At 38.9% G+C, this 25,855-nt stretch overlaps 2 protein-coding genes and 1 long non-coding RNA gene across 3 annotated transcripts in view; 2 read left to right on the forward strand and 1 right to left on the reverse strand.

Annotated features, from left to right (window-relative positions):
- The first annotated feature begins 1,322 nt into the window (after positions 1-1,322).
- On the forward strand, positions 1,323-3,476 carry LOC128381743 (uncharacterized). Its single transcript, XR_008323585.1, has 3 exons — positions 1,323-1,355; positions 2,944-3,025; positions 3,235-3,476. It is a non-coding gene; the product is annotated as an uncharacterized LOC128381743 (long non-coding RNA).
- Positions 3,477-9,002: 5,526 nt separating this feature from the next.
- LOC128381738 (cytochrome c oxidase assembly protein COX19) lies at positions 9,003-11,191 on the reverse strand. Its single transcript, XM_053341776.1, has 3 exons — positions 11,031-11,191; positions 9,808-9,919; positions 9,003-9,397 (listed from the first exon to the last, which is right to left on the reverse strand). Exons 1-3 carry the CDS (start codon positions 11,110-11,112, stop codon positions 9,304-9,306), a joined length of 288 nt encoding a protein of 95 aa, XP_053197751.1. The 5' UTR covers positions 11,113-11,191; the 3' UTR covers positions 9,003-9,303.
- Positions 11,192-12,338: 1,147 nt separating this feature from the next.
- LOC128381740 (arf-GAP with dual PH domain-containing protein 1) overlaps positions 12,339-25,855 on the forward strand; it is a 30,292-nt gene continuing 16,775 nt past the window's right edge. The window contains exons 1-2 of the mRNA XM_053341777.1: positions 12,339-12,544; positions 22,768-22,895. Of these exons, the coding sequence (XP_053197752.1) occupies positions 12,454-12,544; positions 22,768-22,895 (219 nt within the window). The 5' untranslated portion in view covers positions 12,339-12,453. The remainder of the gene's footprint in view (positions 12,545-22,767; positions 22,896-25,855) is intronic.

Raw genomic sequence — 25,855 nt, forward strand, 5'->3', positions numbered from 1 at the left:
TTACATCAATTCCCAATGACAAAGGCAGCTATACAGGTGAGTCTTATTAACTTACATACCAGTTTAATGAACTGTAAGTCTAAAAATGACACTAACTATATTATATTATCAGATTCTTGTAAAAAGGACCTGAATCACTCATCCACCTGCTTTTTAATCATCACACTGTGATCTTCTGATCTAGATGAGTCTGGTTCTGTCTGAGGTTTCTTCCTGTTAAAAGGGAGTTTTTTCTCGCCATTGTTGCTCATGTGGGAATGTTGGGTCTCTTTAAAGTTAAAACCTGAAGAGTTCGGTTTAGAACCTGCTCTATGTGTAAAGTGCCTTGAGATAACTTTGTTGTGATTTGGCGCTATACAAATAAAGATTGATAGATTGATCGATGTTTGTGGATTTTAGATGTGGAAGTGATAATTGTGTTTTTATTTTTCTCTCTGTGGTGGACCCTTACACCCAGTGTGACCGTCCATCACACTGGGTGTGACGGACGGTATACCTAGGCATTGTATGAATAATGAATGGTAAAATGGACTGTACTTATAAAGCGTTTTTCTAGTCATCATGATCACTCAAAGCACTTTTACACTTTGTCTCATTGACCCATTCACACACTGATGGCAGGGCCTACCACGCAGGGTGTCAACCTGCTCATCATTCATACACATTCACACACGGTTGGCACAGCAACGGGAGCAATTTGGGGAGTTAAGTGTCTTTCCCAAGGACACATTGACATGTGGACTGGAGGAGCCGGGAATCGTACCACCAATCTTCCAATTGGTGGACGACCACTCTACGTCCTGAGCCTGAGTATTCTGTAATTGAATGATGACTATTACAGAATACAGACACCTATACTTCTACATGTCTGTATTATATATTCTTTACAGTTTACAGAACTCCAACAGCAGAATTAACATATTTTATTCATCAAAAAAACTAACTGTACTTTTGGAAGGAAAGCTTAAAGAATAAAGTCATAGTTAAGAAAACAAATCATTTGACATAGAAGCTAGCAAATAGAATGTGTTTGTCTTCTTTAAGCCACATACCATAGTGCTTATTGGTGAGCTCTTAGACAAATATAGCTAAATGACATTTGTGTGATTCTGCAGCATATCTTACTGTCCTGACTCCTAACTTATTTATAGTATCTTATTACTGTACTAATGTTATTCTCTCTGTATGTGATGTGTTGTAGGGCGTTTTCAGCGTACCACGAGTGAGTCCCCCGAAGAATCAAAGAAACCCACGTGCTGCATGGAGTGCTCCAAATCCAACTTCAAAGGCATTGTCGCCAACTGCCATATACAGCACCATAACACATTCCCTGAGTGTGAAATAGATGCTTACATGTAAGGAAAAGTATTCAATGACACATAAGCTTGTTTTCTATCTGTATTTGTGGTGTGTTTGATCAATTTCACCTACAAATCTAATCATGAGCAAACACATGAGATTTAATGTGAAGAACTTTTCAGAATCACTCCTGGGAATCACACTGATCAATCAATTTAGGATTAAAACATTCCTACCTCAGAGCAGGACTAAACATTTATCAAGTGTGCTCCTCTTACTTTCAGTGAGATGACGATACCTATTGAGAGTATGATGTCTGTGTTTTGCTTCACTCCAAGCACCTTATGTTGTTTTTTTCTTTGAATGAGTTATCTGTCTGTATCTACATGCTATGTAGCCTTCATAGACTGTAAACACGGCTACTCACATGGTTAAAGAATTAAATGTAGCCTTACATTGGTCTACTTTGACAGAGCTGTTTGAAATCAACCTTTTTGATCCACATCATTTTACATTCCCTATAATGTGGCATCTTGCACATGTTCCACAGGACCATGTTGCAAACCATGAGCTGTGGTGCAACACTATATTGCACCTTTTCTTCCACTGTGCAGTTCCCCTTTAATTATACCTCCTCTTAACTTATGTTACTGACATGATGTTGTTTAGATTCAGTAGCCTATCCAGCAAAGAGGACATGATTGTGTTCATATAAGCTTTATTTTGCTCTACTATGTCCCATGGAGCAATGTTGTCAAGAGTAGATCCTAATTTGACACAATGTACAATCCTCTCATTGGTATGATGCTATGTTACTGATTGACAGATGGAAGAAAAGCACTGAAATATGCAGAGATGTACCTGTAAAGATAGTGAGGAATTAGATGCCTGCAAGTAAACACATGTGTTTTTAGAAAGTCAACTTCAGAAATGTTTTATGAGAAAGAAAATGCATTTAACATGTTTGTTAGACCTAAAATATACACATGATGCTTTAATTCATGAATGAGAAACACTCAATGTGAGCAGAAACTTTGTCCACTAGGAAACTTCACAAGTCACTTTTACATACTGAAATCACATAGGTGCAAACACCTGAATATCCTCAAAGAAATGGGACAATATTTACTGAAATGTGCATTCTTGCCAAAGCTTAGATGAGAAGATTGACATTTTTTGATTACATGAATTGCATTGGCTTAGCTTAGCTTAACTTAGCATAAAACCAGTACATAAACATAAATGTAAAAGTTACATTTTGTGGTTTTATGAGGCATTATTTCTCATGTACACCTGGGAATGAATTTACTTCCTAGAGTCTTGTCATCAACGTGTTTGTGTATGGATTAAATAAATGAGATACCATGTATTAATTAGTCTGGTTTGAGGTCCTACTTGGAGTAATTCAGTTAGTCAGGTTAGCTGTGTTGATGCTAAGCTAAGCTAATCACCCTCCAGCTTTAGAACTATATTTAATGTACAGACATGAAAGTGGGGTCAACTAACTCTCAGTAATAAAGTAAGAAATGTTAAAATGTTATAGTATGTTTTTATAGTTAATGCTGTTATCATGATTTAGGGCAAATTGTTTGTATGAAATATAAATGTTATTTTAGTCTCTAATTTGTCTTTTCAACCCGGCAGCTTTGTAACGGACCAGAATAAGCAATACTGTGTGGATCCAACTGCTGAGTGGCTCCCACAGAGACTTGAGAGGTTAAGAAAGGTAAGTCTAGAGAATACCCTCTTAAATTTAGAGCTAAAAGAAACCTAAGAAAGAAATCTTGTTCTTGATGATTTTGTGTTTCTATATTTATGTTTACTTGTTTTAGATATTGTCAAAAGTCAAAAATCGAATGCAATATATGTGGGAAAATGTTTCTATAATGTTGGTCTTTTAACTAACCAAACTCTATGAACTTTTTTGCTCCACAGAAAGGAATAAAATGTGAAGAGCTTGAACAAAGCCTTCAATAACCAAGATGAGGATGATGATGCAACATGACCTTCTGAGCAGAATGGTGGCGCTAATTTCTGTTAAACTTTTCTAACTTTGATCAAATGTTTTACTTTCTCTATTTTTCAATACATATTTACCAGTGGCTTGGCAAAAATCTTACTATCTTATAAGCAAATAAAAAAAGATGTGAAAAATGTTGTCTTGGTGCTGTTTCTGTACTGATATGCTGTATTCACAGCTTGGACACACATCACTGAACATACTGATGTATATTTATCATGTTATGAAGCCTGTCAGCTGTAGTGAGTTCTTCTAAAATATGACTTATTTTCAAGTTTGGAATCAAGGAAAATATCATATCAGCTACATTTTGGTAAATACAGTTCTTCACTTTGTTGCTGAAAGTTAGTCTCATGTCTATAGGATTAAGTTACAGTCAGTATTGCCTACCTTATAGTATAAAGACTGCTGGGAAACAACTCGTAAAGCACACTCTGTCCAAAGCTCAAATATCCACCTGCAACAGAGTTTGTTTGAGTTTTATGTGGAGTTGAACACAATTGTGATAAATATTTCCCCAAATGTTGATCAGTGTTTTTAATATTTCAGAAAATAAGGATTATAACTAATAACTAATAGATCTGCAGTTTTAAACAGAAACACTTACCTGTATCTTGAAGAGGCTAAAATGCTGAATTTGTATCATTTTTACACCAAAGAAGTCAATGAAACTTATTGAAAAGTCATTAAACATCCTTATTATAAAATATTTATTGACATGCCAAAACTACACTTTCATATATGATACATTTTAATGTTATACATGATTGATGAGAAGGAGGTCAAAAGTTAACATAGAAAAATGTTCTGAGCCCCTCTGATTTATATTCAATAAATATATGACAGGTGTCTTGTCCCAATCTTTCAGCTCACAGGCTGTTTATTTGAACACAACCTGTCTGATGCTCATCATCGCTGGCTATCCCATCATTCTCCTCACCAGGGGTTTGCTGATTAGTAGAAAATGAATAGGAGCTGCTGGCTGCGTCCAGTTGCCACTTTCTGTGTGTTTTAAGGCCCAGCTGATTATGCTGTTAAAAGGACACAGTAGTAATTCAAAGTAGAAACACTTTATTACAAAAGCAGTATATGACTGATATTCATGATGAGGTTTACAGTATTTCAAACTTATTTGAATTGTTCATTGAGAATTTATCCTATTTAACATGAGAAACTTGATTTCTTTGTAGATCTCAACATTATTTGGGGCATATTAAAGTTTTAACCCCTCATTCCAGAGAAAGAGGAACACAGCTGTGGTGGTTACTCAATGTTTCCTCCCTAAAGGGATTTAAAAAAATGTATTGTACATACAACTGATATAATGTAATTCATAATTAATTGTTTTGACACCATGGCTGTATTTCACCATTTCACCTTTCTTTATTTCCACATTTATGGTTTTAACATTGAAATATCTTTTTTGCCTCACAGTGATTTCAACACATCATACCGGTTCAATACAATACATTTTTTTAATCTCTTTAGGGAGAAAAGATTGAGTAACCACTCAGAACAGCTGTGTTCCGCTTTCTCTGGAATGATTATGTCCTCCACATAGGAACATTTCTTCATCTCGCAAGTCACTGCTTTACTCCAGGAGAAGCTCTTCATCATTCACTTTTACTAGATTTCTATTCTTAAGAGACACATCCCAGGACACAAGATGTTGTTCTCTGTTAGCTTTGGAAGTCTCTCATGTTTAACCATGCTGCTTTTCCTTTGTGCACAAGGTGAGTGGGGCTTTGTCTAGATTGGGTGTGCAATTTCAAGAGTTAAGAAAATCATATAAATTGTATCATGTAAATGAAGAAAACTTAGCCTGTATGAATGTTGCATTATAGTGCATCCTCAATGTTACACCCCTGTGCCAAGGGGTCCTGGACGTGTCGCTCCCTCCTGCTGTACGGCGGTCTCAAATGCTACCATTCACAAACCTGTCAATGCTTGCTACGAACAGAAGGAAATCACATTTGTGGGCTGTAGAATACATGCTTATATGTAAGTAAAAGTACACTCACACAACACTACATTTTTTCGCTCAGTGCATTTGGGGTGTTAGTGTCTCCTACCAAGCTTACAATGAGCAGGCAACTCAAGAATGACATTGGAAAATACATGTACTGATGGTTAAATAAGACGGTTAGCACTCTCATGTCTTTCTTGGAGGGTTAGGGTGTGTTTGTGTTTGTGTTTGTGTGTGTGTGTGCGTGTGTGTGGGTGGGCTGGGGGTGTTGTATTCTATTTCGCACTGAGAGCGTATAGAGAGAGAGAGGACGTGTGTTATGTAAGCATTAGGCTAACGGGGAATCCCAAGCACTTATGTGTTGAGTTCCATTTACCTCGGATGCTGGTAGTCGGAGCTGGGAATGATCTGTTCCAGTTCAAGAAGTCATAATACCAGCAATAGCCAGGTTAACCACTGATAACAATACCAATACCAGTTGATAAAAACATATTTCGCTGTATTTTGCACATACAAACACCATAGCAACACGTCCACAAAGAGAAGTCGGACAGTACTGTGTGTGGGACTGATTTAATGAGACACAAATAAGCTCGAAGTACAACTTTCTTACTGTTGATGCATAGGGCTTGGATCTTGGATTTTGAGGTTGGGGCTGGTGAGGTTCTTCTAATGTTCTGAGTCGAAAATCTGACTTCAGGGGGCATTCCAGTTGAAATTTCCGATTGGGAACTTTGAAATTCCGACTTAGAGCTAAAGCAAGGAGAGTGGTAGATAGGCTAGCTATGGGGCCACAGCTGGGAGGTGGTGAGCTTTGCTTACTGGAATGGAAGCAGAGGAACATGAGTTATTATGGATCCCGCTGCTTGTCTTTGCAGGACACACCCTATTGACCCTGATAGTCTTACCCTCACCAATCTCACACCTTATGCCTAAACCTAACCAACCCAAGCACCAAGGGCAAAAAGTGCTAACCAATCAGAGGCAGAGTATGGCGGGATATGCCAAAATAAGCAGTGAGACCCATATAAACGCAGGGGAAACAGCTAGCGTAGGCCTCAGTGCACAAAATGAAGTGTAAAACACACAATTTGTGATTTGACAAGGAGTTATGTGCTGGAACTATTTCTTGTCTAAGTGGGAAGACTTTGTCGGATAGTACTGGCACACCACTCTCTATAATACCCCAAACTGTATTTTTTACATTGTTAGCATTTGAAGTACTTTGAAGAAGACTTTTTTTACCTTTGGAAAGCACCAGACTAGTCTTCTGACTCTAGCTTCATGCTGTATGGACATGAGGTATTGATCTTCCCATTCAGCGCTCCTTTAACAACATTTGTATTGTCTACATTATCAATTTTTTTTTCACATTTCTCTCTTTTTACATAACATCACCAGTCTTTCTAACCCTACAGCCTTGTCAGTGAGAATAATATCTGGTGCGTGGACCCAAGAGCCTGGTGGCTTCCTCGAAGACTCAGGATGTTAGAGAAAGTAAGGCTGTAGACTTTTCAAATTTCACTTGCAGCTTGTTCTTTTGTTTGTGTTTTTTCCTAGTAGGCCTTTAAGAATTCAAAGTCTTGAATTGAAAAAAATGTGGGATATAATTGGTCAATTTCAATCTTTTTAACTTGTGTCTCTCTCACAGAGAAAGATATGTTGCCATATCTACTGAAGGGCCTTGAACAGCCACCACCAAGATGATCCATCATGACTCTCTACACAGAAGTCTTTACTATTTCTACACTATTTTCTGTTGAATTATTCTACTGATTTATATCAATTTATAGATTTTCCTTCCTTCCTTTTGCGTGTGTTTTTACTATACAAGGTCACTCCTATCAAAATGACTGATAATTTGATGCATACCAATTAGTCACATTTTGAATTGTATTTTTCAAAATTTCAGTAACCTGAATTGACCCGAAATCTGAGAAATACCCAACTACTACTAGGGCAATTAGAATGGCAAGACGCTATTTATGCTTATTTCAATCATACATTTGTCATTTCTTATCCAAACAAGGTCAAACTTGGCACTGCACTCACTCGTGCCCTAGCAAGAAACCTGTCAAGTTTGAAATCAATTGGATGAGATCCGGTTCGAGAGATATGCGAATAACAGACAAACAGACAGACAGACGTTCCTGTCATTTATAGATAGATTTAAAGAAATTCAAGTAATCTTAATGTTTTCTAAACTAATAAAGATTTAACTAGGTTTTTTTGTGCCTTTGGGTTTGTGTCCAGCTTATATTATCACCAAGAGCAAAAAAATCAGTCAGGTTGTTGTAAATAAAAAGTATATCAAATTACCTAACACTGTCTGGTATATCTTATTTTTATGTGTTTGGAATTTTGGGTTGGAGCTCATATGGGTTATGCTCACATTTGTTGTACCTATGACGGCCAATCCAAATATTTTGTTCATTCTCCTCCCTGACTGTGCAGCTGCAGATTCTCTTATCACCCTCTGCACTCTGTCCTTCCTTATATACTGTATGTAGTTCATTAAAAGCTGTTCACACATCTTAATACACTTTGAAGTCCAATCAAAATTGTGTTTTCTTCTTGTTTCTTGGGATAAATGTTTGACCTGTAGAATGATGTAAATGTAGAGTTTGACACTAACAGGCTGTTTTCACAATCTCAGTTTAAGGCATGTACCTAAAAGCATGATTTGTGACATCACAACTAGCCAACTGCAGACCAGCGTGCAACTTAGAAGCAAATAAACGTACCTCAAACTTATTAATACACTACTTGAGTAAATGTACTCAATTCCACCACTAGGTACAGGATGTTTTTATACAGTGTCCATATGCATCTCAACAATTAAAAAAAATGGAGAGCCTAGTGTGCTATCCAAAGAAAAAAGGTAAATAAGAAACAGAAGCTGATATAAGCCTGCAGAGGACCTTTCTTTACTGTTGCAAACACGGCTAGTTGTAGTTTTTGTGTTTGGCAGACATTTTAACTGAGGGTAGACTCAGAGTCAAAAGTGAATAAATGATGAATCCAAGTTGCTGCACGACACTGTCCTAATTTGTCCTCTGAGTAAGCAGCAATCCAATGAATTAACATTTCCTCACATAATTAAGTGAATGTTGCTAATGTTATTCTGTTTGTCACAGACCCCAATGGACATATCATTCCCAGCCTCAAGGGCCTGCATTGAGGAACGCATAATCTCCTGCTTTGAACAGCATAGCAACACATCGTCTAACTGTAAATTACACCCATTCATGTAGAGATAAGTATTCACTCTAACACATTCTTCATTTAATCTGTATCTGAGATGCGGTGTGCGACTGTGTCCCCTACACTACTGATCATAAGCAGACAAACCAGGAATAATGTGAACAACAGCATGTTTTTGGTTTACTTGCTTCAGATGACACCATGTTTATGTTAGGTTAAAGGCGACCTCTTGTGGTCAAGTGAAGAAATGACTGTGACCCTGGAGGATGCTGTTAGTATCTCATCACCTACAATACATTCAACAGTAGGTTATTTTAACCATGACTATAATTTCTCTCTCTAATTAAGGAGAAAACCCTTAATTTTTATGTCCTGTGGTCACTTTCATGCTTGTTTGGGCATTTATGAACAAAAAGCTTGACTGGATCTACACTCTTGATACCTCAAAATAAGTCAAACAAACTGTTTATTACTCAGAAGAATAAATCAATCAAGGGTCGATCTACACATCAGTTGAGTTTAAATATAAAAGATTTATTGACACACCAAAATAGCATCTCCATATATTAGACATTTTTATTTTATGTACACGTGATTGATAGAATGAGGTCTGTAACCTCGTGTATGTTCTCCACTCAATGTCAGCAGGATCCTCAAAATCCTCTCAGCTTCACACTCGCATTAGTCTCTCTGTTTAAAATGCTTCTGTGGGTACTAGGGTTGTCATGATTTCCAAACACACTGCAGGATATGATAAGTCCACAGTAACACCATCCCTGCATTTTGAAAGCAGCAGTTGTGGTGTTGAGGCAGGTCAGGGTTTAGCGTCTTTGTCTGCTTCGTTGGGAGGAGGATCCATCAGGTCCCTGAATCCCAGTTTTTCCAGGGGCTCCTTGGCCATCAGCTGACTGGAAAACAAGATGACAAGATGATGGAACAAATGTCTGCTTTTAGAAGCTACAGTATATGCATCACGCCAGGAATATGAGATAAAGGCCAACTCAGGCATTATTAAATGAGTCGATCTTGTCTATGGAGAACTTCCTAGACTTTCCTGTCACTTTGTTGCCAGAAAAACTATGGATACTTAATGAAGTGACATTAACAGCCCTAGAGCAAAAACAGCTCTTAGCCTCGCTCAAAGCGTCAGCCATATTGGTGCAAAATACAATCTGGGATAGGCTGGTCACAGGGCCACATTTGAAGGAGTCTTTGAAAAGGATCCTTGGTTAAACCGCTGTGAGTCGTTGGGTCTTGATATGCAGCCTTTGAATTGAGACACAGCTATGCAGGCAGTCGTTTTAATGAGGTTTCTTACTTGTTCATCCGGCATTCCAGATATTCTTTGGACTGCAGTCGGCATATGGAGTTGTTGAAGTTGTTATCTCTCAGGCACTTCATGAACGTTTCCTTGAAGTCTTTACACTCACCTGAAATAACAGACAGTCACAATCAGCCTTAAGATTCAGCCTTGGAGAGTTTTGCAGTTTGTCAGGCTGCAGGTAGTGTTTCAAATGAATGTTAGACATTAATCCTGCACATATTTGTTATGCTATTTTCTATTTTTTGTGATGTACTGTTTGAATTTCTTAATTCAAGCTTGGATGGCGCACTTCGCTGTAAACACACAGGTAGGCATGTCACCATAACTACTTTTGTTGTACGATATATTGTCTCAGAAATAATCGCGATAAACAATATTATTGTCATTTGAAGATCATTTTATACCATTCATATAATGATAATATAATAGTATATTAATGGAAGGGAGGCGGGGGTTGGGATTGGAGAGTGGGTTCTACGCTTCTGTAAAAACACTGCCATTATGGGCCAGAACAGAGTTATTAACCTTTCATTTGTTTGTTTTGATGTGGCGCTATATAAATACAGATTGATAGATAGATAGATAGATAGATAGATAGATAGATAGATAGATAGATGTCTGTGTATCATATAATAAATCCATATGTAAACATGATAATGCTGATAATTACATTATTGTATTATAAATTGATAACGGGCAGTATTGTCTTAAAAATTCACAAATACAATGAATAGTTAGTTTGTTGGAGTCAGCACTTTGTGAATTAGGACACACTATGTACGCCACATTCAACATTTTAATAGAAGTGACAGAAACATGATAATGTGTTCACATAATGTTGTTTCCTCCTATCCAGCTAACATAATCACAACTTGTTAAAAGTGTTAAAGTCTGTTTTAAATGTGCAGCAGTCTGAATATTGTTTCCTCCGGCTGTCCAAAACATTTTAACATTTAGCAACAAAACAAAACAAAACAAAAACAAAAATGGCGCTAAAATAGCTCCTTTAATTAATGACGCCATAGCTGTAAATGACTATGTAGCATAAACGACTAGCGTAAACATACAAGAGAGTTTGTGCCCCAACGGACGTCAGAAACAGTGTGTAGAGTTTGTATTGTGTCCACACAACATGACAAAACTCCCACATGAATAATGCAACACTCACAGTCTTATTCAGAAGATACAAAGACGACAGTCTGTGTAGTATAACTTACCAAAATGATCCAAAGGGAAAGAGCCTTTGTCTGGAGCCCGAGGTTTGAAGCTCTTCGACCCGAAATTCATAGCAGTGGACATATTTATTAGTGTTTAGAATCCTTAATTTAAGAAAATACGAGTCTGAGAGGCAACAGCAGTCAGTCACCCTGCGCTTCAGCCCTTCGCCGCGGAAATATGACGTCACTGTTGCCAGGCAGTAATAGTCGATTTGACTGCATCGATGATCGATTACTCGTTGATCGACTATTTGACTAATAATTTGACAGACGCTGAATTTGACATATGGTCAATTAGTCTAATTCATTTGGTATAAACAAATTGGGCTTCATTTTTTCGAAAGCGTATAATCCGTTAACATTCTGCACACACGATAACAAAAATCTTCCTATAAAAACAATCCTCCTAAAAATATATACAAAATGATATAACATTATGGAAATATCATGCTTACCATGAAGTGGAGCCCATTGTTAAGACACAGTAGCTTAGTAGCCTACAGTTATGTTGTGTTTCTAAATAACATAACATTAAATAACTATGCACAAAAAATAGTTTTCTTTATAAATGATGAAATAGACTTTTTATGTAGGCTAATTGATTCATTAATTACTTCAGATTAATCATTTTCTTTTAGCTATACTAATTAGTGGTTATGTGAAGATCTCACATGAAAGACTTTTTCTTTTGTATTTTCTGACCTTTTATAGGTTAAACGACTTATAATAATAAAAAATAATTATCAACAGATTCGTCAGTCATTAAAATAATCTTCTTCGTCTTACATTCAGTCTAATTGTTTAGTTTGCCAATAACCTACAAAGCACTTCACAGCACTAACTTGTTTGAAATGTGCTCATAAATATTGAATTGAAAGGTCAAAAGCACATTTCTATGTATTTTACTGGAATATTAAAGTGGGGACACTGGTCATAATAATTTATCAATGATATCAGTTATCATGATAATCAAGGTTGAGCATAAGAGCTGAGCATAATTCAAAATTGAATTGAAATTGAAATTTCTAACCGAGTGTGATCAGGCAGTTCACCACTGGATGTCTCACTATCATTACATATGAGAGTGGATGTTGAGGAGACAAGACAGACAGGCAGGGAGGGAGGTGGACATAATATAGGCTTGATCATTATGCAGTCAACGAGACTCGGTAATAGAGCTATCAGTGTGTGTGTGCGTGTGTGAGAGAGAGAGGGCGAGAGAGAGAGAGGGAGAGAGAGAACGAGAGAGAGAGAGAGAGTGAGAGAGAGAGAGAGAGAGAGTCTCTCTCACGCCTTCCTTCAGTCTTTTCTCCCCCTCCTCTCCAGTTCAGATTGGAGGTGACAGGTGATCGGGCTTCCGGCAGCGGATGTTCTTGTGCTTGGCTTCTTCCCACAGCGGTGAGGCTGGACGGATAAACTCACCATGGCGCAGGAACCGGAGGGGAACAACCGGCTCCTGCAAGACGTGCTGGCGAGACCGGGCAACGAAACGTGCGCCGACTGCGGCAATCCAGGTAAGCGAGAAGCCAGAAGCCGGTGTCTGCTGGAGCCCTGATGCATGCAGCTGCACTTGCACCAATGCATGTAGAGCCTATCGCATGTGCTCAAGGTGAGAAGATGCATCCTCAAATCCCGACAAGTCAAAGATGTCATGAATTCATTTTGATCCACATATGATGAAGCCGGGCTGGAGACACCTACCTGAAAACACCCTGTTGTCAGGTAAAGACCAGGCCCACTGAAGACAGACTGCACTATGGACTTAGTCTGAACCATAAACACATAAAACACCCCATTGTGTGTGACTGTCAGCTATTATTGTTACTGACAGTGTGTCCACAGTATGCTGGTATTGTGGTCTGGTGTCATCATGTTCTACACTGTCAGCAACCTCCATAAGACTCACTTAGTAATTATGGGTGTGTGTGTGTGTGTGTGTGTGTGTGTATGTTGGCTTTTATAGGTTTGTTATGCATTTACAGAAGAGATATAGATGGTGCATGGTATTCATCTCTAACAGGCAGCTGAACATTCCTCTTTTGCATTTCAGTGCATCTTCATCCCTTTCTTCACCCCCTCCTTTATCCCCTTTCTCTTCCTCTCCATCCCCTCCCTCCTCCCACCCTCCTTTCTTCTCCCTCAAATGGCAATAAACCAGTGAGTGGCCACCGAGGCTCCAGTATGGGCCGTACGCCCAGTGCTTGGATGCCCGCCCAGGATGCCTGTTCCTTGGCCCTGGTTACAGCTCCTCTGAGGACTGGCTGGTAGTGGAGCAGCTTTGGGGCCAGCGTGGCTCTTGCAGAATTATAGCTTTGTCTGAGCAAAGGACACTTGAGGAGGGATTTCATTTTGTCTAGCTTTAAAGAATATGTAGGCTTATGTGGCTTTTTGGTACATGATATACCTAGAGGTAAACCCTGATCGTCGACATGCTTCGTCACCTCTGTGAAAGTGAGGGTGGGACAGGTGTTCTCTGTTGTACAGCTGTGAAATGTCCATCTGTGATATAATAGGACAGTTCTGCTTGGAGGGCAGCGGTAACCAAATAGTCAGAGAGAAGCTGTTAATTGCAGGGTGACTGATTCAGATCACAGTTAGGAAAACCACAGCTGGTGGTGAAGTGACTCAGATGCTCTCGAACAAATGCCGAGATTCCCCTGAGCGAGGCTCTTCAAACGCCACTGCTAGCGAGGCTGCTCATTGGTCAAGAACAGAGAACAGAAGGGGCCGCAAGAATGAAAAGTTTTAGGATACACACCCATCGACCAAACCGTTATGCATCCACTACCAGATACAGGAATTCCCAGGCCCAGAATCCATATCTCATAATTGTCAAGATATGAATTATTGATGCAGGTTCGGTGGCTTCGTCCCAGCAGGGGACATAATTTTTATCTCAGTGGCTTTTCAGACAAAAACACCACAAATCAGCTCAGCACAGCAAAGTAAACAAGCATATTGTACAAGAGTGGGTGGCTGTGAGCTAATGTTGCTTGGTAGGATGTAACAGGCAGGTAGTGGAGACCAACAGACAGACAGATAAGCCAGACAGATAGATAGGTATATTGATATATGTTGACTGATCAATGATGACTGTCTTTCTGCATTGGTACTGATGGTTTTGGCATTTTTTGGCTGCAGTTGTGCCACAAATCTAACAGGGTTGGGTCAAATTGCATTATATATAGTACATGTCTGCAACTAGTTACGTAATAATCTGATAGCAAAAACGTGTCATCAGATTATTTTATGTCCTTTTGGATTACTTAATTTGTTGGTGTTTCACAGTTTACACATCCTTTCCAACATAATCAGAGTTTTAGATTTGTGTGTAATCTGATTGCATAATCTAGATTACATGTAATTAGTTGCCATCCTACTCTAGCAATCAACTCAAGTTGTTCCTTGATATTCATTTGTTAAAGTGGAATAGATGATAATGAAACAAGATGTAAAGAGAGGACCTGAAAGCTGTGATGTGGGTGTGTGGGAATTCAGTAATTACATCACTGTAAGATTTCACCAGTCTTTTCCATAAGTAGGTTACTGTGACTCAGTAAATCAGAGGTTCATAACCTGGGATGAGTCTAAAGAGTCATTGGATGATGAAAAGGCATCAGTATACTTTTAGATTGTCAAACAGCATCTCAACCCCCGACAATTACCTAATGAAATCAGTATTGTTTTAGCAGGAGGTGTGAAGAGGCTGACAGGAAATGTGAATCATCCAACAATCATCCTACCAGATTCATCCAGCACTTTTCCGAAACTGACAATCCAACTTCTTGCAGTTTTTGGGGTGAGAAAGTAGACAAGATCGGCCTTCTCTTTCAAGCTTTATGTTTTTATTCTTACATTACTTTTTGTCATTTTTGTAATGATGTCTTGGCCGTCTATGATGGCAGCTTTACTGTAGCTCGAGATAGACCTGCAATGATAAATTGATAAATCAGTTAGTTGATAGACATAAAATTAATCTGGGCCTATTTTGACAATTGCTTTTCCAAGCAAAGACCTAACTTGCCTGATCTTTCATTGTCTTGCATTATAATACAAATTTGGGAAGACATACCTCCTTAAGTTTAAGGTCTAGAAATCTTTTCACAGGCATTTTTCTGTTTTTATTCACTAAACGACAATTGATTAATCAAGAAGCTTATTGGAAGATCAATCAATAATGCAAATAATTGTTAGATGCAGCCCTAGCTTGAGGAGTCACTAAAGTTCACCTTGACAATCAGATATGTTAACAAGATGAGAGTACCATAATGGCTAGCTGACATGCTTTGCTATAGCTAATGAAATTAGTTGTTGCCAGTCAGTAATTAGCTGTTAATTCTGCTAGAAAGGAATGGAAAGTCTAAATCCTACAATATGACATCACATCAGAGTCCTCCATGGTATGCCAATCTGCAGGCTTACAGAGTGAAAACAGACTATCTCATTATCAGCAGTGACCTGGCTGTCCTCCCTCACCCCTGCCTTATCTTCCCATCACAGATACAACACCCATTAACCAGACGGAGAGCTTGCTGGAATTGTTCTGAAAAACACACAAAGCGGCAACAGTGCTCGTGCATTTTTTATGCTTAGTCATTCTTACTCTGCCCTTCCTTACCTTTGCATTTTTTTTTCTCTCTCCCTATCTTCTCTCTGCTGGTGTGCTCAGATGAGACTGCTGAGAGGCTGAGCTGGGAGCTTATACGGCAGGGTTTCTCTGTAGCTCAGCAGCGTTGTGGTTCTGCCCTTCGCTAAGGACACACAAATGAGTTATTCCCTGCAGAGAGACGCCTCAGCAGTCCTCTGAGGTGCGAGGAAGGTGGATGTTGTGCTGCAGAAACAGCAGGAACTCTGATGAGATAGGTGGAAGTTTAGGCTCCCATGGCTTTCCTGACTTCTTTTTTTTATTTATTTTTTTTACAGCTTTTTGAGGGAAAGACGAAGACAACAAAAACTTGTCCACATTTCCTGTGAAAAAGTGAGATGTAGATATCTTTCCCTCACATATGTTTTGTCTTGTTTTATTTGCATGAGTTGGATAAAAAAAAAGAATAAATACCATACCATTAATACAAGCATTAAGTAAAAACATGGGCACTAGGGAGAACTTTATTAAAGATTTGAAGCACAAGAAAATCTGCTGGTGTTTCATTATGTGCATCCATGTAGAACCAGGAGATTCAATTGTAATCTAATATAGTACTGTGGCATTCATTTTAACTGGCTCATTCAGGTGTTAATGGAGAGAACATTTGACATTATAGATATTGTTTTAAATGTTTACCAGGGCTGCTCCTGACCAAAGTCGACAAGTAGTCATTAGTTCAAGCCATTAGTAGAGAAGTCAATGCACAATAAATAAATTATAATTTAATAAATTATATGAATAAATATTTTTGGGGGTAACAGAAAATGGTTTATGTTCCAGGACTGAGAAAGAATGTTAAAGGTAACATGTTGATGCTAACAGCAAAAGCGGTAATCATTCCGAATGTGTCCAAATAACCAGCAAGGAGACTCGGGTACCTTTTTCAGTCCCGTCACTCAATGGGTCCTGTTAAATCCTTCTCTTATTTTAGGTTTCTTGGCTGTGAATGGGTCCTTGACTGCGATTAATCGACCAGTGAAAACTTGGCCAACTAAGACTCTTCTCATCGGCTAAAGTTGTTCAACTATTAGGGGCAGCCATAATGTTTACAGTGAAGCAAAGAGAAACACCATTTAGGAAGAAATTTGAAAATAATGCTTGAGCTACAAATTAAGTTACCAAAGTGCAGGTTAGTGGAGATACAAGACAGTTTGAGGTCCATTACAGGCTTTTGAGTAATGAATATGTAACTGCATAGAGGGAAGTAGGGGAACTCCACAGATGTGACGCATGAAGATAAGTTTAGACATCACGGGGAATACCAAACTCAGACTGTGAAAATAGTTGTATTTGGTAGTATGGTGGTATCCCAAATATGGATTGGAGACTACAAATGTCTGTACCAAATTTTACAGCAATCCCATGAGCCAATGGTTGTTGAGATATTTCAATCTCGCCAAGTTGACCCAGGTGGCTATCGCACGAACCAGTCTAGCCAAAAACTGTGTTACTTCACTAAAAGCCAAACCAACTGGTGGTGCTACAAAATCACAGGAGTAGGCCTACACCCTCTGGGTACAAAGAATGTCTGTGCAAAATTTCATGATTTCATGGCGATCTAGTAGTTGTTGAGATATTTCAGCCTGAAGTTGTTGACTGACTGAGGCATTGTTATGTGTACAATAGAGGGAAAAAAAAGCTTTTGCTCAAGAGCGACTAACACCATCACACATGTCAATCTAACATAAATACAGGAAACAGTATAGTGTACTCTTACTTAATGCATGACACAAATGGGTCGTGTGTGAATGAGAATCATGAAATACAACTGAGTTCCTCATATATAAAAACCTAATGGCCAAGTTAGATTGACTAAACAACCATCTAGCCAATCACAGCCATTAGACCAGCCCACCAGGCCAGGGAAGTTGCGTGCGTGCATTCAGGAATGGTGCTTCTGTCACTCGCCTCTGGCTGTGGTAACACTGTTTTTTGTAATGTGAAAGTTGCTGTGTTCTTGCAAATGTCAGCCACCAACACTGGTTTGAGTAATGTGTAAGGACAAGTTAGACAATGTTGCTAAGTTTTCATCTTGTTGTGTATCACAGATAAAATAAGAAGAAAAGGAGAACTCATTCTTTATATTTTTGTGAAAAGCATGTTTTTTTTAACAGACACTAAAAAGTCTAAAGCCCTTATTTAATACTAAGGTACTGTATGTGGATGCTGGTGAGTATAGTATCTCAAGGTGAACCTTTGCAGTGCTATCATGTACATCGTGGAAAATGTAGAAATGTATGACACTCATTTTGATTTGCCATATTGTGGTGACTGGAACAGGGGCTGAAAGCATATCCCACCCCTTAAACACCCCCACTTTTTTTTAAATCACTGTTCCACTGCTGCACACAGGGGATCCAATAGAAAACACAGTGAGGAGGTACCATAGAAACACTCACTTGTCTCCCTACTAGCAAGTAATACAACACAAATCACGGCTATAGACACACTAAACTTTAACAGATTCAAAACACATCCTTATTGTTTATTGGGGCTGGGCCAATATGCTTTTGTGCCGATTCGATTCCCTAACAATTTTTGGGTCCCAATTCGATTTAAATTGCGATTCTGATTAAACAAGTATTGCGATTTGATTTTACCAAGTATTACGATTTTATATTTCAATTATTGTGATTTTCTTTCCTTAAACAAGAACAGGTTGAACCAAACACTTGATAATGCATCATAAGTCATATTTACAAAAAAACAATACACACATCACATCAGTTTGTGAGATTTATTTTTAAAACTGTGCACCTGCCCTCACAAAAAACATCCTCATCCGCCAACATCTTACAATAAACTAAACTGCTACATTTAGCTGGTCTTTAGAAAATAAAAAAAAAATAAAAATCGTTTCTCGTATGAGAATCGATTTTTAAAAATCGCCAGAAAAAAATAGCGATTAATATAAAAATCGGCCCTATTGTGTATACTGTTTTTATTGGTCACTCTTGCAATAAGGTTCCATTTTAAAAAATCTTTTAAACGCCTTAGTCAAGCATAAATGAAGTCGAATCTAATATTTTCACTTCTGCTGTAGAAATAAAAGTCTGACTGACACGAAAACATCCAGACATACAAATGGCCTCAGAAAAGCTCCTACAAATGGTCACAGACACAGGGGCCACCATTGTATAAATGCCCCCCTCATTCATTTATCCTGCATCTGCCCCGCAGCAGCGCCACAGGCACCTCTTTCTTCAACCTTGTGCGGGCGAATCAAAAGCTCTGTTGTCTCTCTGCCGAACAAGCCGCAAGCCTTGTAAAACTCCTGGAAAAGAGTCGAGTTTTTTCATCTGAAACAATTCCTGGGAGAAGGAGACAGAGGTGTGCCGGCGCTTTAACAAACAGGCCTGGAACAGCATATTGTACTGTGACAGAAACAGCAGAGTCACACTACATCAGGAGTCTTCCACCTACTGTTAGCTACAACTGCATCTGTTCTTCACAGTAATCCTGTTGAGAAACATCTATGTTCATGCAGAGGAGGAAGCCCTGTGCGTGTGTGTGTGTGTGTGTGTGTGTGTGTGTGTGTGTGTGTGTGTGTGTGTGTGTGTGTGTGTGTGTGTGAGCTTGTGTGTGTGGTTAGTCAGTCATGCAGCCACTGTAATCTCCATGAGTGCTGTCTGCTTCTCTGTAAGGCCTGACTCAGACAGCTATGACCTCACCGCCGAGTGGCTAGTTGTGCGTTATTGTGTCAGTGGGGTTGTGTGCGTGGGTATGTGTTTGTCGCGTGTTTTGTGTGTGTGTGTGTGTGTGTGTGTGTGTGTGTGTGTGTGTGTGTGTGTGTGTGTGTGTGTGTGTGTGTGTAATAGTGGCAAATATAAAAAGGGAAGATGTCTTCACATCTCTGGTGGCTTTGTGCTCCATCACAATGCAATATGATTAAAGGATAAGTTGACATTTATAAAAATATTGCACACTTGTCATGGGTTAAAAGAGATAAATCGAAGAAAGCTTATCGTAGATGCCACTAACACCCTCGGGGGAGCTTGTGAGCACAGATCATTTCTCTGCATGATAAAGAACCCGCACTCTTCCTTCTTTCCTTCTTTCCTTCCTTCCTCTCTCCATCTTCTCCACTTTATCCTTCCTGCATCTTCTTTGCCCATCTCCAAACTCAGGCTATGTGGAATCTCTGTCTTTGATTTCTGCAAGAATAGTTTTTTTTGTTACCATCTACCCCCCCCCCCCCTCTCTATTTCTCTCTCTCTCTCTCTCTCCCTCTCTCTCTCTCCCTCCCTCTCTCTCTCTCTCTCTCTCTCTCTCTCTCTCTCTCTCTCTCTCTCTCTCTCTCTCTCTCTCTCTCTCTCTCTCTCTCAGCTCTCATATGACTCCCTTGAGTTTTACACACTCTCACCCTGTGCATGTGTGTGTATTGGGTGCACCATGCTGAGGGCCTCCTCCTATGAGAAATGGCAGCTGCAGAGGGAGAGATAGAGCAAGAGAGAGAGACAGAGATGGAGGGATAATGAGACCTAGTCCTCTCAGATGCTTGTGCCATGCACGCATCAGGAATGTGCAAATACACTAAAAGCACACTTCAATATGATGAATAGAGTCTGATACATCAGTTTGACGGATATTTTCAGCCAATTTTAGATTATTATAGATATTACATATTGGTCATTTAGAAACTGTCACCATTATATTGCATAGTTAGTCCATCAGAGAGTGTGGACAAGTTGATTTTTCTCTTATTATATCAGATGTGCATTTTAACACTTTCATTTCCCACTTTTAACATTTCCTATTCTTACAGTTTCCCCTTAAAATGAGTCTGTATACCAAGCATCTTAACCACAAATCTATTTTCATTCATAGATACTTTATCAGTCATCAATAAATAGGCAATTCATGCTTAATTAAGGTTTCAGAGAGTGTATTCTTTAGGTTTATACTAAGGTTTGTATGTTTTTTATAATTTAGCCTGGAAACATCCTCTACGAACAAAATGATGTACCTGCTGCAAAGACCTGCTGATTTTTAGTCACTTTAGGAAAAGTCATAAGATTTCAGGGAGAGAGGAATGTGTTCATAGTGTTTTAACTAATCTCAAATGTTTAAAAAATAGTCAAATTTGGGGGTAAAAGAGGCCAATGCAGCATCATAGACAACATCATGAATTAAATACTAAAGTCTCAAAATCATGTCTCAAAAATGTAGTTTTGGTTAAAAATTTATTTATTTAAGAAAGTGAAATACAGAGAATACAAACAGTCATATTTAACGGGCTTAACTCAGGATAAACAAACTAAGCACACAGCTACACTGTCCTCCTCTAACTTCTGCTTCCCTAAGTCTACATCTCTCCCCTTAAATAGGACATCTTATCTATTAGGCAGAAGCATATTTATTGCACGGGTGTCCTTTCCCTTTCACCAACTGGCATTGAACAATACTACGTGTGTCAGTGAACATTGTTTACAACACACATATCATATCATCACATCATCTTCAACATTATCGTCATCACATTGGTTTTCTGTTCGCTCTCTGTCAGTTCCTCTGTTAGGTTTTGTCTCGATTTGCATAGTTTTTGTCAGTTCTCGTCAGTTCTTGCTCAAATTTGCCTAGTTTTGTTTTAGGCAGTGCTGTTTCCTTCAGCACTGCCTTTAATCTCCTGCATTTGGCTTTGCTTATTGTGAGAGTCGATGTATAAATTGTGTTAGTGTATATATAAGATTATTGGCTTGTCAACAGTATGAGGTTGCCATGCAACCAGCAGAGACGCCAGGAGGTCACTTAAATAGTCTGCACCTAACTGTCAATAAAGCCACCGTATGTTATTCTTATACAGTTCAGTTTTTGTATGGATTTAATAAACATGTTTGTCTAATATAACATGTCAGTTGGTAGGTGGATGTTACATTTAGACAGAGCCAGGCTTGCGGAGTCCATGTTTCCAGTCTTTATGCCAAGCTAAGCTAACCTGCTCACCAGCTCCAGCTCCATATAATATCATCTTCTCATCTCTCAGCAAGAAAATAAAAAAGAATATCTCCCAAAATGTCAAACTATTCCTTTAATTTTGAGATATTTCTGGCTTCAATGCAAAACTCCAATCTGCATTTGCATGTGACACTCTCTCATATTTGGGCACTCACCTTCACACCACTCTGTCTTTCACTCCCTCTGTCACACACACACACACGCGCGCACACACACACACACACACACACACACACACACACACACACACACACACACACACACACACACAAAAACATACTCACACTGTGCCTGACTTTGACAACTTAATTTGCATGGACAGTCTAGATGTGACACAATGACTCAAATGTACCCTTGTTGAACACCCACGGATGCTACTGCTGCGTAACATTTTTTATGTGTGTGTGTGTGTGTGTGTGTGTGTGTGTGTGTGTGTATGTGTGTGTGTGTGTGTGTGTGTGTGTGTGTGTATTCCCTCCGCATGCTGATGAGGCTTTTTTGTGGATCTGTGTATGTTCAGCCACATGCTCATGTTGGCGATAACAGCATATGGTCTGTTCTGAGGCGATGCACGGATACATTCAAGGAAGTGTAAAAGTATAATATATTGCATGTGCATATAAATATGTGCAGAATTAACTCATCTTTCTGTGTGTGAGATGATGCTATCACAGTGTATTTAGCCATCTGGTGATGTAACTAACCTGATAACTACCTCTGTTGAGTTTTGATCAGATCTCACGCAGCCTGTTTCCTGTCAGTAAGCTGAACAGGATTTCCCTCAAATCATATTTTGCTGCACTGCTGTCCTTTTATGAGCAGGCACACACTCAACCAGAGTCCCTTGTTATATTTGCTTCATTTACTTTGCTCCTATTACCCCCGTAACAGCGTCTGCATCAGCACTTTCAGTATTTATAGCCTGAACCTTGAGCTGGCGTTCTCTTTGTTACAGTGCAAAGATTACGACCAGATTTTTTTCTCACCTCTCCTCCTACATCTCTATCACCAACTCTCCCTTCCTTATTTCCTCTCTTTATCCCCAAAACTCACTTCCTCCTTATTCCATGTCTCTATATCATCTCTCTGTCTCATTCCCCCATTCTTTTGTCTCTCTCTTTCTCTGTATTGCAGAGCCAGACTGGGCGTCACTGACTCTGGGCGTGTACGTTTGCCAGGCCTGCTCCCTCCTGCATCGGAGCATCCCCCACATTAGCCGGGTCAAGTCGATCCAGGACACGTGGGATGCAAGTGAGGTGGAGGTATGGCGTTCCATTTCTATATATATCTACAGAAAGAATGGTTTTCAGTGAAGTTGGATGCCAAATTACATCTCGCTAAAGCAAAGCAGTTATTATTATTATTTGGTTATTTGAAGTTGTTTCCAGCCATGTTTGAATTCAATTACTGTAGATTGAACCATCATAATTCTTACGCACAAAACCGTTTGTATGAGTTCTAGCATGAAGCCTGATACGAATTGTGCACGAATTGTGTGCAAACTCCAGTATGTAAAACTTAAGCAAATGATATGACTGTGAATACAATAGACAAAGAAGTATGGGGCCCATGGCAATCACAAAGTCTAATATCTATAGCATTATTTTTTGTTGTTCCCATGGAAACGACCCAGCGAGGCAACATTTTTCTGAGCAATATGACAGAAAATAAAGCAGAACTGAACACTAGGCTTCAATAAACAAAGGATCATAATATAGTCAATATCAATCAAGCCGGTATTGATTGCTTAAAAATGATGTGATTGGTGTGATACCAGTCTGGAGACATCTAGCCCAGAGAACATTGTTCTTCAGCTGACCCTGACCTCTGACCTCCCTGTGGAGGGACAGAATTTCCAGTCAGGGATCAATAAAGTGTTATTCCATTAGTGTGACTTTACTCCTTTGTGTTAAAAAGAAGCTGAGCTATTGGGTGACGTGCAAACCCTTCAAGAAACATCAGCTAGAGATAGGAGCTCTCTTTAAAAACTGTGAAAAAAAGAAAGAAAAGAAATATTGCATCTTTAGACATTTTTAAGAGTTAAAATCTTTGGCTCGGCTCAGGAACAAGTGACGTCTTCGCTTGAATCCTAGTGAAACTACCGCAGTGTGATAAAAAAGGACTTTGGGGGAGGTGATGCTGATGTGAGTCATGAAGAAAAACAAGAGGTTGAGATGTGTGGGAGGACAATAATTAGGGTTTAATGGGGATTTGAGTTAAGAGGAGAAAGTCGTGGTGATCTGGGGCAAAAATACAGTAGAGTTTGGGGTATTTAGAGATAAACAGACCGTAACAGAAGCAAGAGTATAAGATGACTGGATATGATTGCAGAGCAGGAAAAAATTGTTGCCAGGGCGCTGTGTTGTCTGTTTGGCTTCAATCTGCCCTTCTGTAAATCTGTAAAGGGATGGTTTGGGGATGATTTTGAAAGGTTTATTATTGAGACTTCTGGAGCTGTTGTTGTCCCATACCAATAACACATCGGTGATCAAACAGCCTCAACAGCATTGACTTTATGAACTAAACCAAGTTAATACTGTGTAAGACCATATTTTGCCTCCAAGAACAGCGTGAATTGTTTAAGGGCTGACTTTAACAAGGTGCCACAAACATCTCACAGGGATCTCGATTCATGTTGAATTACAATAATAAAATTGTTCCTGCAGATATTTTCTTTTCCCTTTCATCCCAAAAGATCTCTGGAATGTGACGAGTTACTGTCAAAGTCCTTTGAACCATTGCGAAATTAACAAAAGACGACAAAGGATAATACCTTTTAATATGAGGTGAAGGAGACAAAAGGGAAAGAGCAGCGTGGTAATGGTAAAACAATACAAAATGCTTTATGAACATTCTTGAGAATCCAATATCAGAAAGCTGCTGAAGTAAGGAAAATAAAATCGTTGAAGGATAGCAGTAGGATGTCTCTTATTTAGAAAACTTTTACATCTAGAAGAAAGTCATTACACAGTTTTGAGCCTGGAATTGGAAACTGATAAAAGCCATACCTGCAGATTTGAGTGTGTACTGTAAAGATGGAAGTTACTGGACCGAAAATGACCAATGAGGGTTAGGGTTAGTTAATCTGATTCATGAATTTCCTCTTGTGCTTGAATGTTCACATATTTAGAACCATGAGTTTCAGTTCTTTTATTCTCGTTTCTGTTCCACTCCTTTTAATTGATTTATTTAGGTGTTAATAAAGAGAACATTTCACATCATAAATTATGTTTACAGTGCATGGATTTGTTTCAACTGTATTTTATAAGAAGATCTTGACCACATTTTCTTATAACTAATTCTATTTTAACAAGCAATGCATGGAACTCAGACAAAATGAGTTTCCTTGTTGCCTGTGGGAAAGCTGTTGGGAAGCTACCATATCTTAAAGCTCATTGTCTGTAATATTATTCATCTTCATTTTCCTCTGTTGCTTTTTTTGTCCACAACAGTTAAATTTACATTAAGTCTATTCCACTAAGATGTGATTGACCATGTGTGGCATTCTCAGGGTGCATTCATCAATTGTGTAAATGGGTCGGCCTGAAGAGCACCCATTCCCTATGTAGATATAAAGGGCTCATTCTGATGTAATTAAACTATTTTCAGGTTTACAGTGTCTGAAAACATACCAATGAATATTATATTCTATTCCTAATAAATACTCCAAAATCTTACACAGTGGTCCTTTAACTCATGTTATCATGCAGATTTGGTCTTGCAAATGCTAGCAACTCCTGGTCCTAAGTAATGAGCCAATTTGCATAAAGGGGCCTAATAGTGAATACTAATGTTTATGCCAAAAGGCACCAAACCAGTCCTTGATCTTTAGCTTTGATAATATTAATATATTGTTGTAAATGTTATATCTCATGTGTCAAATGCATCATATGTGTCAAAGCAGATGTGTCAAAGGCTCATTTATGTAACTTTCTTTCTAAAGGTGTTCTTTTGTGGTTGAATGTTTTGCCTGCTATTTGACCTTCACAATAGAACAGCAGGGTGCCGCATCCCTGCCAGAACCCCTCAGAGGAAAAAAAGAGGCGTGTTGAGGGATTCAGCCAGTTGGATTGGGCTCAGGGATTATCCTTGGATGAAACGCATGATGGAGGGAAAAGAGGGCCATAGCAAAGCAGGGACCTTATTCTCAACTGAAAAGCTTATAATACCTCAGTTTTTCTGTGCTTCAATCCATCTTACCTCAAGTTACATCTTACTTTCT

Source organism: Scomber japonicus, chromosome 20 (assembly GCF_027409825.1).
Source record: "Scomber japonicus isolate fScoJap1 chromosome 20, fScoJap1.pri, whole genome shotgun sequence".
NCBI lineage: Eukaryota > Metazoa > Chordata > Actinopteri > Scombriformes > Scombridae > Scomber > Scomber japonicus.